We start from the raw sequence: 20,512 nt of genomic DNA, 5'->3' as shown, positions 1-20,512 counted from the left end.
TCACTCCCCAGTGCAGAGCTCAGTCTAATTGGAAACTGAGTTTTGGACAAGGAACACAAGTGGGGCAGTGATTTCAGTCTTTCTTTCAAAGGGAATACTGCTGGAACTTTTCTTTGGTAAAGAAAAATGTATACATACCATGTAATGACCAGAGTTTTTGTCTGAGGACATTTAGGAAAGTTGATATCATTGAATTACAGAAAGCTATTGTGCTTTCAAATGATCTATAAAAACCAGCAAAGGTAACTACTCTGCACAATGAAGTGACATGTAAGTTTTGTTCTACCAGCTGTTCCCTTCTGAATTGGACTTAGGCCCCAGAGGAGATGATCTATGTACAAAATTGCCATTACTTCCTTTCTTCCTTTTACCCTCCCCTTAACCTCACTGAAGACAGTTTGTCTTTATTTCCTTGTAAGGCTGAAGCTAGGAAAGGATGCAAATCAGAGTAAATCTGAAGTTGCATGGTAAGGAAAATATGAAGTGTTTTAAAAATTAGTTTTTAACATACAACTTCTATTGTCATCCTCTCCTACTGGATTCTGGAGTTATGTTAAGGAACAAGGAAGAGACATTACTGCAAGAATTTTTCAAAGCAAATTTCTATGAGGAAGAAGAGCTGACTAAGCCTTAATGTATGCAGAAATAGAAAAATACATGCAAATTTTTCATTCATAATTGCTGCCTTTCCAAATACATGGGGTGTTTTTTGATTGTGGAGCTTGGTTGGTTTTTTGGGGCTTTTTTAAAATTCAAAACAAAGGCAGAGAAAAGTGTATCAAAAATACCTAAACCCTGAAACACAAACTGCGAAAGCGATGTGTACAGAACAAATTGAGAGCACAGATACTTCTACTTTTTGCCTCAAGACACATACTACAAATGCAGTACAGATAAACTTTCTATTTTAAAACTTAGTATGTTCTTTTTGCTCCAAACAGAAACAATCCTTATCTTTCCTTACTCAGTAATTAACCCAGTCTTAACTTTGCAGGAGTTGTACTGTAAATGAACAATAAGAATGTCTTGTTTTTAGTGTTAAATGGCACTGGGAGAGAAAGAACAGCAAACATCTCCCAGCTAGTGCAGACATTCTGATTTCCAGATTACAGTACATTGCTTTGCTTCCTCCAAATCCTGTTTACATGAGCAAGGTCAGGGGATGAAACATTAGAGAGCCTCTACAGTGATTTCCTGCTTCTGTCAGTAAAAACTACAGAGACACCATCAACTTTCCCTTGTTTCCAACAGCTTATCAGGGACCAGAGGTTACCAGTGTAGTGCCTTGCAGAATTGAAAAGACCCAACCTCTCTCATGATTAAAACTAAAATTGAAGGATGAAACAGAAAGAAGTAGTCCCAAAGAGAAACAAAACTTCCAATTTTTCCTTTTCAATAGTTCAGAAAACAAAGGCAATGTTAAGTTGCTTGACACATGGAGGAGTGGTAGAGAGGCATTAAAGCTTTCAGAGTCTTCAATGAAATAGAAAGGAGAAAGAAGCACCACCCCCAGCCCCCATATTTGACCCCAATTTAGTGAATATTTTCAGAGTGCAAAAGGCTAGAACACACCTAATTTCTGGTAACTGCAACATATGAGGACTCTTATCATTGAAAAAGTCTGAACATTACACAAGTACCAGTTTGTTAGGCATTCACAGCTAATTTTTATAGTGCTTTCAATAATACACATGAGAACTGAATAAATGAATCATCAAATCCAAAGCTATTTCCTAACCATAATAATACACAGGAATTCTTAATGGCTTTGTAATTGTAGTCCAAAAGAAAGCAACTCCATACTGAAGATTTTACTGAAATTTTTCCACTGACACAAGGATCATACTCCCTTCACTGAGTTTACAAAAAAAGTTGCATCAGTATGAACCTCAGAAGAAAAAAGATTTTTCATTCACCATGTTCAAAACAACTGGCTTTAGTACTAAGCTAGAAAAGAAGCTGAAAAGATAAGGTGTTTACAATTCAGGCAGTTTAATAATGTAAGTGTTTTTAGTAAAATCCCTGTAAGAACATTCATATTTGCCCATCTTAGTTTAACCTCTGAAGCAAGAAAATAGAACTAAATTAAAAAACAACAAAACACAAAAGCAGGCATTTTAAGTGTGGAAGCTGTAATGGATTGTTGCTTTTGATGAAGCAAGAAATTAAAATTCCTTGAAAAGAGGAGAAGTAGGAGGAAGAGATAATACTAGTATTTTCTTAGACAGCTACAGCTCAAAATAAATGAACTGCTAAGAAAATATCCAAATATATATTTTAAATTCACAATAAAGAATCAAGAGTGTTATATTTTTAAATACTTGTTTTTAAAATCTTCTCTAGGCAGACTGTTGTAAAGAATAGATGATGGTGACACTTTGCTGCACCCAAATTCTGTAGAATAGTGTGTCCTCTTTTGGGCTTCTTGGTCCCAGATAAGACATTGACATCCTGAAGCAAATCAAGTTGAGAGTGAACAAGATAACAAAGGGGCTGGAACATGATATCGAGGAAAGGCAGAGAACCAGGTTTTCTCTCTGGAAGAAAAGGTACAGGGAGATCTTGCTGCCATCTCAGATATCTAACGGGTAAGAAGACAGACACACACATATTAGAAGACCACTGCGAATTCAAGGTAATAAATATGTTGGAACATAGGATATTCTAGTTACATATTATTAAAAAAAATATTTTCATCAACCAAACATTAGAGCAAGCTGCCCAGAAAGGTGGTGGAATCTCTATCCTTACACATTATGAACAAATGAACTGGACAAGGCTTATAAGAACCTGATCCAAGCTGGCCTTGCTGTAAGGGGAAGGTTAGATGAAATTACTCCAGACATCCCTCTCAACTTATACTATATCACTTTCATTAACAAATCTTCAAAGAAGGAAGGAAAAGGAAAAACCCTTTTGCTTTGTCACAAATCATCTTAGGGGCAGTAATAATGCATTTCCCATAAAGGAGTAGAAGAATGGACAATTCAAGTTGAAGAAAAGATTCTCAATAAGAAGAGCACTTTCTTCTATTGTCCTTCCTCCTGGACTAGACTGAGACCTATAGAAGTTTTTGACCACTTACTGTCAGGAATTTTGGTAGTTATTCAACAAAACATTACAAGGTTTTGCATAGACTTTCAATCTTCCTGAAGGGGTTTCAGGGAGCTTTAAGAAACTCACCAGAAATCCTACAGAAGTTTCAGTGTTGTTACTCACCCCAGAGAAAGGCTGTATTTAAAGACTCGCATTTTTGTGGATCACTGTCTCAAGTATCTCTCCCCTTCAGCAGAAAAATTGAAGTAAATATGATAATTAACTACTTCCAGTGGTCTAGGGACTTGCCAATATGTTTTGTAAATAACCCTTAAGATCCTGCTGTGTTACATGTGTGATAAATGCATTGAACAAGAATGCACAAAGATACCTAAATGCAGACTGCATTTTTCTCTCTGCACATGTCAGAAGGGCAGAAGAACTCCTCAAGGCAGAGCCTTAAAATAATAAGTAGGTATAATAGGACACGCATAAATTAACCTGGCAATCTGATCCAAGATTTTTGTTATTTAAACAGCATTCTTTCAGTAGAAGCAGTGCCAAAAAGCCATAAACAGATTTAAAATGGGTCTTGAAATGTTTTCAGAGGAAAAAATTGCACAGTGATAATGTCTTTGACAACCAGTAGAAAAAGAGCAACCCACTGGGGCTGGAATCGGGGATATGTATGAGATAAGATGATGAATTAGACTAGGACTAGAGGATGGCAACCTCAACTTGAAAAAGGACTAAAAAAAAAATACAAATAATACACAAAAGTAGTATCATTCAATTGAGGACAAACTGTATCAAAAGGAAATCTGTCCGTGAAGGTGTGATAGAAATAAAGGCAGTGTCTGCTCTTTTCTCCTTGTTTCTTATGAAGAACACATCAAGCCTCTATTAGACAGTCTCCATACATTAAGGAAACTGAGAAAGTTTCAGATAAAAAGGTCCAAGTCACTGAGATCCAGAACCCTCTAGAAACAAGACACAAAGAGTCTAGGTGGCTGGCCTGATTAAGAAACAGATGATAATTCCACAAATGACAGAAGCTGGTAATGTGGCAGACAGACAATGGACAGGAAGATGATACTAAAGGATGAGCTGACATTGGAAAGCACAGAGGACCAGATTGGTTAGCAAAGTTGAAGAATGTTATTGACTGTGGCAGAGGAAGGATATTAGTGGCAAAGAAAACATGCAAATGATTCCTGAATTTGTGTGAACAGTGGCAGGGTTAGGGTTAACCTGTGTTGAAAAGGACAGTTGCCCTTAATGCTACAGCCTGAGTAACAAGGTTATAGAAATGTGTCTAGATGGAAAAAGAGGCAGATGGGAAATGCTGAAATACAACAGTGGCGAGAACCAATGATAACTGGTAGATTGAGATGCTGGGGGAAAAAAAATTCGTGATTACTGACCCAGTCAAAAAGCATAAATTCTGAAGCAACATTTTTATATTTAAGATTGTAAAGCCAGAAAGACAGCAGTCAAAAAAATGCTGTACTTCTTGGGTCAATGTAAGCCTTTGAGTTCTGGACATAAAGTTTTATAAGGTGCTTTCATAGGAAAAGAATTAAGGGAGACTAAGTGATTTTTAGGTATGGAATAATTACAGTGCAACCACACACTTGAACTCTGTGATGAGCAGAGTAAGTAATGAACACAGAGTACCTAAAAATGATAGGTAGTCAATAAATTATATCCACCACAATGCACTGTCTGTGAAGCCTACTAAACAGATGCCTGTAAGTCTACAAAGAACCATATTTCCATTATGAAAACATGACAACTGATAAACCTTAAAATAGATAACATTATCACCTCTCAAATATAAGTTCTTATATGATTATTTGTTTTGAAGTAAAGGTTTCTCATCAACCTGTGCATCATGATCTTCGAAAATGATCTTAAAGAATTTTACATAGTACCTTCACAACATAGCTTTCATAAAGCATTCAGGACAAAATAGAACAGCAGAAACCACACCTGCTGCCTTTTCATAAGTATTAACCCTTCAACCACACAAACTTTTTATGGTAACTAAAATTGCTCAAGATACAATTTTGCATTCACAGGAACAGATTCAGAGCTAAAAGAAAAATTCTCATTTTAACCTAATTCTAGAACAGCATGTCTTTTAGATTTCATACCAGGAGAGCATATTTCTCCTCCCACGAAACTGCCGCTAAAACATTGCCTTCCTCTCCTCCCACACGCCATACCAATGTCATATGTAAAGCTAACACTAGAAGACTCTAATCCCATCACTCTGTCTTAAAATGTATTACCTTTTTTTTTTTTTTCCTTCTAGGGAACAATTAAATGCCTTAAAAGGAGAAATAATAAAACATCAGTTTTAGAATAGTATTGGTGAGACAATGATTCTTTAGTGCTACCATTATTTGAAGATAACAAAAAGTGTTTGAGCATAAGCCATGAATTTTAACAGGAATATTTAGATGTACTTAGCATGGGCCTATAAATAGAATTTGTGCTTAGTATAGTGGTAAAACTGTAGGTATAAAATGAAAGCTTTGCTATTACACCATCTTCTGGTTAGACTTGGGAACTGTGACAAAGTTTAAGTTGAGAATTTAGGATATTGAGCTCTGAGCACTCGACAATTGCTAAAAAATCAATTTCATTCATATGGACAGTAAAAGCACATTTCCAGAACATGTTAGCTATACCTTACCCTCTTTCTTTTTTTTTTTTTTTTTAAAGTAACTTACAGGAGTACTGATATATGACGATGTTCTAATATCGATGATAACTGGGTCAGGTGTTTGTATATCAGGCACATCAAAGGCAGGGTCAACCTGTTGAAAATAAACTATATCATTATTTCAGCACCAACAGAGAAAAGGAAATAAGACTGAAATAAAAAGTGAGACAACACTTAGCAGATTAGATCAATTGGTTCCCAATCCCTGTTCAAGTTCCTTAAGTCATCCATTACTAACAGACTGTCAATATGCTTACTTCTTCTGTACCAACTCTGATTGCCAAAATAACTTTGAAAGCACTTCTGTGGAAAACAGGTAGTAGGTAACACTGAAATCTGTGATAAGGTAACAGATCAAAGACAAAATATGTTGCTCCTGAAACCACAGGAAAAAATGCTTTATACTGGGACAAATTCAGAGGCTGATTGATCAGAAAGAATGATAGATGACAGAAATATCATCACAGTACCTGCAATTTTGCTCTTAATTTCACAGTTACTACTTGGTTTTTTTTGCCATAGGAGTTAATCTATAACTTTAGCAATATTTTGCTAATGTCCTTTCCTGAGAGTGAAGCATTAGGAAAGTATCAGAGAATACGAAATTTGAGAAAGGATCAGAATAACATCCCTATAAGAAATCTGTGTGTATATTATCCCTATCACTATATTACCCAGGTGTATCACAGCCTAAGATGTTTGCCTTCTCAGAATGATGCATGGAAGTACTATTCTTAATATTTTATGAACTGGCAAAATTTACAGAAAGACTAGAAGACTTTCAAATCACCAAGAAGTCTGATGTAATATCATCAGTAATCCAGAGACAGTATTAATCCAAACCACCTTATTGAAAGCAGAAGAAAAATCCCAGAACCCCCAAAGCTCACACTTGCCTAGTGACAAGATTAAGTTTGGTCACTGGAAGTTTCTTAGCTACCAGGGTCATTTTACTTTGACTTCTCAAGAGGAAGATCCTACTATTTCACCTGAAGACTGTCAAAACTCTGGCTCAGCCAGAGGGGCTGTCTCAGTAACTGCTTCAGTGCTATTTCCAAAAGGAAAAATCCCTGATGTCCATACATTGATATAAAGACCTTTAGGTCAGAGACATGTTTGTTAAGTAGCTAGAATACAATCTGGAATTAATAGTCAGGGAAGGAGGGTAGCAACACCTTGTACTGCCTGAAGACTTTTCATTCAGTTTATTTAGATTTACATAACTTAAATGCAGAAATTTAGGTTAAAATTAATAGAAGTAAGATCTCCCTCAGTAAATACAAGTTAAAGAAGATGGACAAAGTTTACTAGCAAGTAAGAAGGTAAAGAAACATTTAAAAACAGACATTACCTGATTATTCAAAGTGAAAATGATTCTTACAGTTTGCAGCACTTACAAATCAGAGATGATGAACCATTCTTAAGGTGAGATCTTAACACTGTTTTTAAGCTTGTTCACTTCTCTGAGTAGCAGTGCTTAGCTCTTTCTTTTATTCAGTTTCAACAAGCCATTCATCATCTGTGATCTTTTTTTTCTGTCTTCTGATTAGAGGTGCATCAGTCAAGAATGAGCAGGGACTCAGGGACAATCAAGAAAACCCATTCAGCTCCATGGTCATCACAGCTGAACACTTAAAATTCTCTCTCATTTGTAGATATTAGGATCAAGCCTTGTTTTCTTTCAGTTTTGTCAAACAGAATTGGAGGAAAGAAAGGGAAAGAGGAGAACCAAATCCAGGTAACATGGTCTATGTAATAACCTCTATTTAGCTGAAAATTCTACCATTTTAACTGGACTTCTCCTTTAAAATCTTCTCTGCAGAAACATGATTAATCAAAACCTCCTCTGCATACAGTATTGCTTACCACTTTTTCAGTGTTAAGGTGAGCAGGAGAGGAAGTGCAAATTTTACTGTTTTGCCTCTGTACATATCATATCTATTGAGATTACACAGCCAACTGTCCACAGAGTTTCCATTTGTTCAATGCCCAGGATAATCAGGGTAAGTTGCTTCTGACATTGTCAGCCCTACAATAGATATAATTAATGCATTATCCAAGTGCCAATCATACTAGGGACAGGTAAGACAAACTCATTTTCTGACATGCATAATTTGGGCACTGAAGAGAGGACAATGCATCTGCAGGATTCTGCAGAAGGGGGACAGTAGATGACTACTATCAGTACTCTAATGTGGAGGAACTACTGCAGTATTATCACTAATAGCTCTTGAAACATCTTCTTTGAGATAGTATCTCTTTGTTGCATACATGGAGATATTGCAGAATGAGTTAAATTCTTGATACTGGTTGGTAAATAAATATATGGTATTATTAAGTTTTAAAAAATGCTCTTTTTGTAGAAGTGTCACATCCTGAAGCTAGAATCAAAGTTCCTCTGATTATGCTTCTGCTTATTGCTTTACCAGTGATAAGGGGAGGATGAAGACCACTGTAAACACTGACTGGAGGTGGAGGAACTATCATAACCCATACTAAAATAATCAATATAAAATTATTAAGCAACTAGTTCGAAATAGCATCTAAAAGGTGTTTAAAAATGCACAAAAATATAAAGGCTGTATCAAAGTCCTTCATACAAATACCAGTGTTTAATATTGCACTAAAAATGAATGAGGTAATGGAATGAAGCTAAAAGTAAAAGTTTCAAATTACTTGACATTTCCTGAAAAGGTGAAGTGGTTAGCTGTAAAATAATCTTACCTAGGGAAATCTTCAAGGTAAGTCTTTGAAAAGACTTAACTTTAAGAAACAAGACAGAAAAACCAGAGCACTAAAATGCAAGGTAGGGAGTACTGTCACGTTACAGGTTTTCAAAAACACTCTTTTCAAAGCCTTGCTTTAATTACCTGATATATAATAAACTGATATATACATATTTTCAATATCATCTTTTAACATGATGCAGTTATCACATTTTTATCCATAACAAAATAAAATATATTTGAAAGGAAGGTTTCTACAGAATCTCTCATGAATTAGAAAAATTCAAAGAGGAAGTTTTAAATTACTCACAAAGTATTTCTTAGGAAAGTGATTTGTGAAATAGTCTCTCCAAACACATTAAGAGAAAATTAGCTTTCAATTTGACTAAACACTGTTCTTTGTTCTAGACTGGGGCCCTCAAGCAAGCCATATAATCTTTTTTCTACTGCCATCTAGTGTATATTTGAATTTCCTTCATCTGAGAAAATATTTACAACTGAAAATACACTGAAAATTTTAAAATTAAATTAAATCAATAAAAGCTCTTTGTGCACAAGAGATAAACTCTATGCACCTTAATGTGTTCAAACCTCAAAGCTGTTTTGAAAGAAATTAATTTATTTTAAAGAAGTCTTTAGCAAATGAAAGGTCAATTACATACAAACATGGCAAATTCAGAAATACAATTCTCACCAAGTGGAATGTAGTTTTTAGTATACTTCACTAAAATTGCATAACCAATTAAACTACTATTTTCAAATAACTCCACAAGGTCCTTATGTTAAACAGAGACAACAACAGGGATTTATCTCAGCTAAATTTAGACATACTGCTAGACACCTGAATTTGAGCTGGTAATCACCTAAGATTATCTCTGTGACCAACAGAAAAAAATAGGTGCCTTTAAAGAACAAATAATTTATTTACATTTCCAAGTTGTCTGAAAAACTGAAATTATCATAAGCATTAAAACTCTCCTTACTTGAATATTCAAGAATCACATTGATGAGTGCAGTTGGGGGACAATTATAAAGTTTTACAACTCAAGAACATGAAATTCAACACTGCTTTAAAATTCAGGCAACTGCTGGGCTGAGAAGACACAACTAATGATTTTCTTGTAAAAGTTAATTATGCCTCAAAAATAGGTAGGTAGAGAGAAAATAAAATAGGGAAGGTATCTGAAATTTTACTGGTTCAATGTTTAGCTTTGAAGAGTGAATAAGAAAAAGTAATCAGAAAAGGCAAAATACACTCAAGCTTCATCTTTCTGTTACTATCCTGAAGGCAAAACACCAGATGATACCTGCAATTCCTTATGCCCTTGTGCCAGCTGCTTTATTCAAAACAGCATTTCCAACAGGTGATGTGTGAAAACATTGCAACTGTGCCTCTGATCCCAGCTGAATAAATTCTAAGCCAGCTCCATTTCTGTGTATACTATTCCTCCAGAATATAGTTCTGGAATTACAGGGACTTTGTAACACTAAGACAAGCAGGGACAGAGAAGCAATAGTTAACCAAAAGCAGTAAAAAAAAAAAAAAAAAAAAAAGAAAAAAGAAAAAAGAAAAAAGAAAAAAGGAAAGGTGTGAAACATTAGGAATTTTTAAAAATAGGGGGCAAATTACTTTCCTCTTGAGTTCTGCCTGCACATCTGTTTAACTTTTTGTGTTCTAACACCTTTAATTTTATCCTAAGGCAATCCCTCTTCAGTCCTGTTGTAGAGGTGACTAAACCAGCTGAGCATAACTCAAGGCAATGTATTACACCACATCTCAAGCATTTAGATGACATTGTAGTGGCTTGTAGCAAACCTTAAGCAGTTATTGATAGTTTGAAAAATCCCATCTCCAAACTGCCTCCTCTGCCTGCCTGTAACTCTTGTTTATGTTACCAGGTCTCTTACTGGTTACTTCTGTTTAGTTAAGATGAATTATCTTACTCTGTTCACATAGAAATAGGATGAGAAAGGAAGAAAATAAGGAAGAAAGGAAGAAAGAAAGCAGTTCTGCATATGATCTGAGGTGTAGATGAGATAATAGGAAAAAATTGTCCTTACAACTGCTATGCTCTAGTGGAATAGATCACACAGAGAGATAGGGGAATCTCCAAACCTCTTCAAGACCCCCTAACCAGACACAGCTGAACTGATGTACCACTGGTAGGAAGAACAGATCATCTCCAGAAGCTCCCTGTGACATGCCTGTGATTCCTTTCCCTTATGTATTAGAAACATGATGAACCATTGAAAGATGAGGGTAGGATTGCAGTGGAACAGCCTAATGCTAGAATTCTCTGTATTGCCTCTGGCTTAGAAAGAGGTTGGCATGTAAAAAAATATTTTAACTGAAGAAGGACAAAAATACTTTTTTTGTCCTTTTCTTTTTTTGTACTTTTTTTTTTCTTTTTCTTTTTTTTTTCCAGATTACAGCGCAGTGGGCCTAGACATTTTGCTTTTTCTCAGTTAGAAGAGGAAATAGTTAAGAAGATGGAGCACTGGAAAATTTCAAGCACAGTGCTACCTAAGAATTAGTGCATGCTAATGAAAGCATGTTAGTGCTGGTAGTAACCTGATACCAGTTTTGTCTGTATAAATCATGGTTTTGTCCAGTTGGTGAAGTCTATTCTTCCTGATCACAACAAAAATCCCACAATTTTTGTTGAGACAGATAGGAGGAACCATAAAAACAAGAAAAGACAAATGGAGTGAGAAAATGTGGTAATTTCACCTTAACACCATCTCAATTATTATACCATTACATTAATTCCAAAAATTAGCTGAAAAGCGATTCTAATCACTATAACTCTATTATTTAATTTACAATATGAAAATATATTATATTATAATAATGAGTTTTGTTGAAACTGCCCGACACTGTCTCAAAGAATATAACATACTTGATATTTACCTGAGAGAAAGACATTCTAGTGACAATATAATGTTAATAGAAAACTAAATACAGCAGCTCTCATTAAAATCCTGAAATCAGGCCAGAAAATATAACACCGAGTCCAAAACTTTGCTATGACAAAGCCATAGAGCTCTTTCACTACTATGGAGCAGCCCAGGAGCCTATCAGCTGTTACAAATGCTGCAGCCATTAATAAATGCAAACATAAAGCTAAGTTAACTCTGTCAAAGCTAACTAATAAATAATTTCTTGACATTCAGCTACTGAATTTCCTTGATGAGCCTTTTCAGTAATGATAATGAGGCTTCCTAGCCTTAGTTTAACTTCAGCCTGAACTCATTAATGCTTTTCCAGAGCTTCTTAATTACCCAGGACCCAGAACAAGAAAAAAAAAAATGAAAAATTCATTTAGAGTATATTCACATCTTTACCAGGCATGTAAACATCAGAGAGGTCTGGAAGTGTTGACCTGAAAAGAAGACAATGGACCCCTGCAGCTATAAGCCATTGTGTTTGCTTAGTACATGTTATAACTGAGTGCAATTTGAATGGTCTCGAAGCAAAATGTTGCTCCAGCAAGACTGGCTTGAATCTGCTGGCTAATGCTGTGATTGAGTTTGTTCTGGCACTGACCAGCTATACTGAAGGCTGGTACCAGTAAACTGAATGAACTTCATTCATTTACCTTACAACAAATATGAAAGTCCAGCACGGAAGTTTGTTTATGAAGTTTGTTCATTAATGAAGCTTTTGGTCAGAACAGGATGCAGTCATCCTGTTGTGACCAAAATGCTAAGCATTAGAAAGCTACACATCCAACTTGGCAATAGAACCAGGCACAGAAGAAATCTTATTTTGTCAGAATTCTCTTCCTCCAGCAAATGTTCTCAATCTTTACACCACTCATTTGCATGTATTCATACTGCAACACACCCACCCACCCAAAAAAAAGCTCAATATCCCCAAATGTCAATGTTTTAAAACTCTGAGCAGGAAACAAATGCCATGGCAGCAGTATCTACATTTTCTATGTAGGCAACCAGGCAATGGTGAATTTCTATAGTACTCTGATAGCATATTACAGTAACCAGAAAATTCTGATTGCTGTTCTAGATTTATCTCAGGTAAGTTTTTCAACACTAGAGGAACCTGGAGACTATCAAAAAAGAGAAGAAAATATAGGTGATCACCATGCAGAAGCCAGCCAGCTCTATCAGGGACTGTGATAAATAAAGCATAAACAATGGCCTCATTGAAGGCATAGCACTGTTTACCTATTGGGCATAACTTTCAGACTATTTGACAAACACAAGATTTTTCCTAATACTGACACAGAACATTTGGCATTGCACTTTTATTCCCTGATTTCCAACACTTTCAGTGGATGCCAGTAGATAGTTTGACAGTAACTACTGTTCAAGAATGAAATATCAGGAAATAGTGCTGTAAAACACACTGCTAGCCTAGAAAGTCTTTTAGGTAGATATCAAGATATCTTCTCACAACACCTAAAAGTCTTGGAAAGAGGGACAGCTTGTGACAAGCAAGTACTTGACTTTCAGTAATATCAGCACATTGTCCTCCTTACAATGATGTATTTTGATAAGTATTATAAAGCTCAAGATACCTACTGCAACACTTGCAGAGTTATTTCAGAAACCAGATTATCAGGTATGTTTTGCTTGAATGAGATGTAGAGTATAGACACAGAAGCAGCATGAAAGTAATTTCAGCTTAAACTTGCCAGCATCAGCTTGCCTAATAGCCCTAATGAGGATTCATAAATTATGGTTGCTTCAAAAGTATTACACATAACAATAAAAAGCTCCCTGATACACATAAAACATATATAACTATAAATGTCAGTGTTAACAGAAGCTTCTTGTTTCCTATATTAGACAATTTATTGCACTCACCTCAATTGATGTAATTTTTTCATCATGGAAATGACATGACCTTGGGTAAATATCAAGAAGATGAGGAGGATCATCAATATGTGTTCTTCTAAAATTGTGTTCAAGAACTTCTTCATAATCCAAAGTGTCAAAGTTGGTTTTCCATAGTAACACCTATAAGAAATCTTCGTATCAGTAACTTCTTGAAGGCTATTCAGTGCTCAAAACCTAACTATTCAGTAAAGTCTGCTATTACTAGTAGATAACTGCATCATAACAATACTGCAGTGATGTCTTAGTCTGATCTCTATTGCAACACAGACACTTCCCCAGAGTATTTTTACTTCAAATCTAAAAGATGTGGTTCAATCTATTCAAAAAGTAACCCCTAAAACACATCTATAATCACAAACTGTCCCACTGAACTGTCCCAAGTTACTTTTCTGCCAGATTAAGGGATCATATACTGTTGAATTTCTGCCCCCTATAAAGGCTTGCAGGTCTAACAAGAAAGTTTGAAGGAATAAGAGAAATGAGAGAACTCCACAGAACTCTAAAACACCTGGTTTCCAGTGTTTTAGCAACAGGAATCTCTTTTCTGAACTTTGTCTCATTATGTTCTAGTTAGAAACCATATATGAAGTCACACATATATGACCAAATGCAGAAGGTCATGGGACACAGAGGTAGTCCAAAGGTATTCTATCCAGTCTTATGAATATTCCACATAGGCTACTACTTTTCAAACAAATAGGTATAACTTTGCTCTTTCACATAAAAGGTCTTATGTTTTCCATGGCAACAGGTTAATGAAATAAATTGCCATGTGCACATACAGCCAAAAATGTGAGGAACATGACAGAACACTACACTTTGAGATCTTCTTTGTTTGAGGAAAGAAGGAAATAGAAAGAAACAAAAGTATCCAGTGTTTGTTTCAAATATTTAACCTGCATCTGAACAACCCTGTCAGCTGGTTCTGCACCAACCAGAAACTTGATACAAGAAGCAGAGATACTGGTTTTCCTTCTTTGATGGAAAGGTATGGAAGGATTTGTTGATTGAAAACATCTTGAAATAATATATGTATGAAGGAAGCAGTCTTCCATAAACTTAAGAGTGTATCAGCTGCCTCCAGTCCATGCTGTGAACAGACCATATACTTTGGGTACTGCATGAGGGGTATAAGATGATGCTTCTATGGCCAACCTCTGCTCATAAGCATGACATTGCCAGCAGAACTTTCCCAACAAATGCACCCTACAATTACAGTAAACCAATAATCACAGTGAATTGAGAACTCCTCCTGGCACACCTGGAAGAAGGCTGTGGACAGGTTAGCAAAATGCGATGTTTAAGAAGTATGTGTGTATACACCAAAAGAAAATAGACACAGAATAAAGTTCTTATGTTTACTCTAGATAAAGATATACACCTTGGTAGTTACCCAACAGTGGTTAGCACATTTTAAGACTTAGAAAAGTGAAAGCTGCAGCAAAGTAAGTACTCCTCTCCCACTGAAATTTTCATAAAACAAAGGGAAAAACTTCAACAAACACAGGAAGGCCCATTTTTAAGGTACTGAAAGTTATTAGATCTGCTATGACTACTTTTTAATTCAACATTTAATTCAACATTTCATCAGTGTTTCCTGATGAAACTGGATCTTCCCTCTCATATATTCACCATGAACCCACTATATCAAACTGCTGAGGACTAGAAGACATGGATTTTTACCTACTTTTTCCATGCTCTCATGCCCCAGCTTTACAACAGAAAATCAGGGCAGGAAAAAGGCAAATGACATGACTGCACTGAACACACATGCCATTCAGGGGGCCCCAAGTTCAAAGAACTTTGAAGTAAGACAGGCATTACCAGGGTGTGGGAGGCTGTGTTAGGCTTAATATTCTAAGTCTCTGCCTTCATCAGAGCTTCTCAGATTAATCTTCTGTCATGTGAACACAGGCACTTTTGCTCCTCTCAAGTATAATGTACCAACAGTCATAAAACTCAGAATACTCATGGAAGGTAAGCTCAACAATTCAGAATTACATAGGACTAAGCTGCATTTTGGGACTTAAAATCTTATTTAGAACTTCAGTATGGAAAATCAAAGATCATACTAGTGAGTCAAGAAATAAATATCTTTCCCCCATTCTCAGTTGGTTTGTGGGATTTTTTCCCTGCTTTTTTCCCTGTAAAATTAATATTGGATGTTTGATAACATTTTCACTTTTCCAATAACTTCAAGTCTTGGCAGTACATTTTACTTAATATTTTCTGATAGAAAGCAATTTTTTTTATCTCCCAAGACCATCTCTGCTACTAGCTCAAATTTATTTCAAACTCCACAAAACAGAATATAGCCATGAATTATGGTAAACTCAAAAAATCTTAATTTCAACAGCATAGCTTTTTATATCTACATTGAGCTTTTAGCTTTTTGTAACAGGAAAACATGAAAAAGACAACTAAGAAACATTTCAGACTGAAAATTTAAATATTGTGCTACAAAATTTCTTTCTTTATGGAAACTTTATAGACCTGATAGAGATGATTCCAAGGTTGATAGTATGTGTTCTTAATTATGAAATTTATTACAGAACATAGAGATTAATTATAAGACTTACTGTTTAACTTTTTTTTTTAATGCTCAAATGACTCTTCTTTCCTTTATAAAATCCAGTACTTTACTGTTTCACCAAAGAAAATTAGTAAAGGTAACACAAGAGGTTTTTTTCCCCAATTCTAGCCAAAGTTTTCCCAGTAATACAACTTAATACCTACAATTACAGAGTCAGGACTTTAAAAGCAGTGAAAACCTAACAAAGCAGGTGCCACTTAATAGTAATTGCAATATAACTACTTCATTGACACCGAATTGCAACACTTTAAGTATTCTTAGTCAAAAACCACTAAATATTTTTAGCCATACTATTAAAATATGTAAAATAGACATGGTTAGTCTTCTCCTCATCATAATATCCAACGTAAAGTCTATATAACACACAAGTAGCCAGAATGCATGAGAGTAATTAGCAAGTTATTGTTAACATACTATATTTAACACTATAGTAACACTAACATACTATATTGTTAACATACTATATTTAACTCCCATCCACTGTAACAAACGAAGACATTTCATTTAAGGAGACAATACCACAAACCTGAGCATCCACTCCACCTGAGGCAAAATTTTCACCACCTTTTGAAAAAGCCACACAAAGTACAGGTCCCTGGAAAAAAAATAGCATACAGTAAAATTAGGCTATTACTGTAATCATGATATTTTAGTCCAGAGAAAACCACCAATGCCATTACCTAATGTAATAGATTTTTCAATTTTAATAAAATGAGGAACAATTTTTACTGTATTGAAATTTCTGCAAAATTTGATTGAAAAGTTAATATTGCACATTTTCATAAGATGCTACATTACAACTACAACAATCTATACTAGGAAAATAGTGGCATTATCCTTAGATTTTATACTTCATCTTTGCAATGAAAAATTACAAAATATATATTATATTACTCAAGGCAATATGTTTGAATGATTTATTTTCAAAAATAGGGTTTGTTTGGCATTAACAGGAAAAGGAGGAAATGCCTGCCATTCTTCACAAAAGTTATCTTCTGTAAGCTTCCCCCTCCTTAGAAAACACTGTTTTTCAATAAACAATAGGACTGAAGTGCCAAATAACATGATTTTGAAAATCAAGTGAATTATTAATGAATTTAGAACATGAGCTTTTACTTAACATCAAGTGTGTCATATTGACAGATAAAAAGCATGGTAACAGGTAAAAACTGATGCATTTCCTTAACCACTTGTGACAAGGTGCATTAACACAACACCTGGCTGTCCACTAAATTTCATCTGCAAGTTGCAAGATAAAAGACACAATGGCATAAATGTTACTTTCCCTCTGTAAAGATACTGAACAGCCTATTAAGATCTCCATTTAAAGAGGGTTATTGTGTATACCTTGTGTCCATGAAGAGTGTAAATAAGTCTTTCTCCTAAGAGGTCCAGAATCTTAAGGGTACCGTCAGAAGAAGCAGTGATGAGGTAGTTACCAGAAGGATGGAATGATATACAATTAACCCCTGCTCTGTGAACTGATTTACAGAAGACAATATTCAAAAGCTGTAGATATCTACTAAGAAGATATGTACACTTTATTTCTTTGCTCTTTTCTACTTCCCAAAGAACTAATACATTTAAGGAAAAAACAACAGAAGTGCTGAGGCACAGAAGACTTGTCAGAGCATTTGCTTAGTTCAGGTCTAAAAATTAAGGGAAGCAAAGAAATAAAAAGTATTCAGACTAGATTCTTGGTGTTGCTAGACTACAAAAAGATACTTACAACATGTCAATATGACTTGTTTGTCAACTTTCCCCAATAATACTCTTAATAAATCACATTTAATTGCAAAGAGTCCCATTGTAAAGAAATAAAACAAACTACATTGTTTTTACCTTTGAAATGCTGCAGTAGCTTGTTCGTTCGAATATCCCATAGTTTCACTGTGTTATTGGAACCTGCAGAAGCTATACATGTTCCACTTGGGTTGAAATCAACAAAAGTTGGAAATCTAAATACAATTAATGAAAATAGATTTATAATGTGTTCCCACAGAAATATTTAGGTGCGTGTATATATATAAAGCCCACGATATTAACACTAAGCTGCCACAAACTTGTGTGGCATCTACATGTATGGAAACTCAAATAAGGCATTTCAAGGAACTGAAATAAGCATAAGAAAACAAGATGTACATGATAAATCATAATCTCACTTTTGTTGAAAACACAGTATAATTGATCCAAATCAAACCTTCACAATTTGTGCTAGAATACAAAGTTCCTGGAAGATAGTGCTGCAAAGAGTTTATAACAAATAAAATAATTTTGTCTAAGAACTGACAACACTTTGGACTTCAAAAAGGATGAAGGCAGCCATGAAATCAGCAAAGCATATATACAAGATAAATATTCCACTGAGTTGTTAACTAAAACTCTGGATCCAAGATGTTTAAGAAAACTGCATATAAGTAAAAGCAAGTATTTTTAAACTTAAATTAGGCAGATCACTGAAAGTGTTACTGAAAGTAACAAAATACTGTTTTCATCAACAGGTGGAAAAGTCTGCAAGCTTTCTTCTTGTTGAAGCATCCAATATCAAATAGCATTACCAAAATTGAGGGAAAACATGGAAACATTCCAAAATCCAAGAATAATCTTACTTCTGTTTGGATTATCTCTTGATTGCTGGAAAACAGCTGTATAAGTGCAGCCAGTTAACCTCTTTAGAAAAACATTATAACATTATATGAATTATTTTAGTTGACATGGGTTGTAGAAGTCTGGTCTGTTTTCAGATTTAACATATATAGATGTTAATACATTAATGTTAATGTATTAACATTAATGTTAATAAGAACATTAAATTAATGCCAGTAAAATTACACTATTACATATCTCCTTTTTTTCTAGTAAAACTTACCCTTCATAATCTGAGAAGGTATTAATGCAAATTTTATTTCTTGTATCCCAGATTTTAATAGATTTGTCCTCACCACAAGATGCTATTATTCTTCCATCAGGTGAAAATCTGGAACACACAAGTGTACACATTACTTAAGAACTGATTCTGCCTATATTAGCATTAGAGACATAAGTAACAAAACACGAGAACCAAGGAAGCCTGCTTGAAATAAGGATGCATAGCATTTAAAGGACATTTGAATTTCTAGTATTTCTCATGGACTAATAAAACTGAAAAGAAAAGCTTCTTCCCTATTCCACTCTGGCCCATTTCATAAAGAACTACACTACAATTAAAAACAGAGCCATAAGCAAGAGGAAGAGAGGGGGTTGAGGGGAAGGTATCAGCAACCTAAGGATGTCACTACAGATGACAAAGAGATTAGTAAAGAAAACTATAAGTAAAAAGACACAGAGGACACAGTAGAATCTTGTGTTCAATGTTAACCTATATTTTTGTTCTCTGAGTTCTTTCTAAACTTACAAATAGTGGGCAAAGCATTCACAATTATTCCTAGACTAGCAGACCAGGTTTTTAAAGAGGAAAACTGACTTGTCCGTAACTTCCTCAAGCATTATTATTTCACTTATTGAACAACTGCACAATGACACTGAAAAACTGTTCAAGAACTTTCACAAGTGATTTCCTAGAACCTTCCTTTTTCTTATATCAGGCCTCTCTTAGATGCAGATTTTCCATTAATATGGAGGAAAGGAAAAATTTTTTAAAAAGAAAGCAAACAATATTTTCTTGCCTTTGAGAAGCTGTCCTGTCTTTTAAAGAGTATGAATCCTAACTTGCAGTCCAAGGCCATTTCTTTTACCTTTTCCAATTATGTAAGCTTAACTCATCTGGATTCATGACCATTCTTTAATGCCACTATGATTCCAAGAATAGTTGAGAAAACCCCTACAACGCATAGATAAATCTAGACATGAGTGCCAGGAAATAAGTTAATACAACAAAAAACCAAACAAAACTGGAGAAAGACAGCACACTGACTAAAAATAAATACAGAAGACCCCATTTGTCCTTTAATGTAGTAGAATGAAGACAGTAACTGATTTAGTATGTACACATATTAACACAGAGCAAACTTTCATACTTCAGCTAGGTCTACACAAAACTTGTGCACATAAGATTCATTTATTAAAATTTAATTACTGGTGAGAGATCATTGCTTGTCATTCACAGACATTTCTTCTCTTATTTCTACCCTGGGATATAAAATCCCCTTTGTTAGGAATTCTACTTTACCAAGAGAATAAAAACAACACTTACTTGGCACAGCAAACCCAACCAGTGTGTTGGAAGAGGGTAAACAAAAGGCGCTGATAGCAAACACTCCATATTTTTATTAATTTATCATTGGATGCTGAAACTACAGAGTAGCCATCGTGGGAGAAGCTCACACTCCGAACAGATGCTGTATGACCTTTCAGTACTGATGATTCTCCATGACTAAGGGGGGGAGCAAAGAAAAGGAAACAAAACCCCAAATACCAAGTCACAAATCACAGTTATATTAAAGAGCTTAAATCCCCATAAAACTCAGTGTTAGCATTTTTACAATCTTACTCAAATGAAAAAGCAGTATACAGAGGCCAAATCTTAATGGCACCATTATATTTTACTTATTTAAATATTATTAG

General features: G+C 34.9%; 1 protein-coding gene across 1 annotated transcript in view; it reads right to left on the bottom strand.

Moving 5' to 3' along the window:
• Positions 1 to 20,512, bottom strand: part of POC1B (POC1 centriolar protein B) — a 46,941-nt gene that overhangs the window by 16,099 nt on the left and 10,330 nt on the right. Inside the window, 7 exon segments of the mRNA XM_071423307.1 lie at positions 5,775 to 5,861; positions 13,324 to 13,476; positions 16,476 to 16,544; positions 17,297 to 17,430; positions 17,792 to 17,907; positions 18,819 to 18,926; positions 20,142 to 20,321. Coding sequence (XP_071279408.1) covers positions 5,775 to 5,861; positions 13,324 to 13,476; positions 16,476 to 16,544; positions 17,297 to 17,430; positions 17,792 to 17,907; positions 18,819 to 18,926; positions 20,142 to 20,321 — 847 coding nt within the window.

The sequence above is a fragment of the Agelaius tricolor genome, unplaced genomic scaffold (assembly GCF_023055355.1).
Source record: "Agelaius tricolor isolate 1412-34295 unplaced genomic scaffold, bAgeTri1.0.p SCAF_3, whole genome shotgun sequence".
Taxonomy (NCBI): Eukaryota; Metazoa; Chordata; class Aves; order Passeriformes; family Icteridae; genus Agelaius; species Agelaius tricolor.
This window is presented reverse-complemented; position numbering and strand designations above follow the sequence as displayed.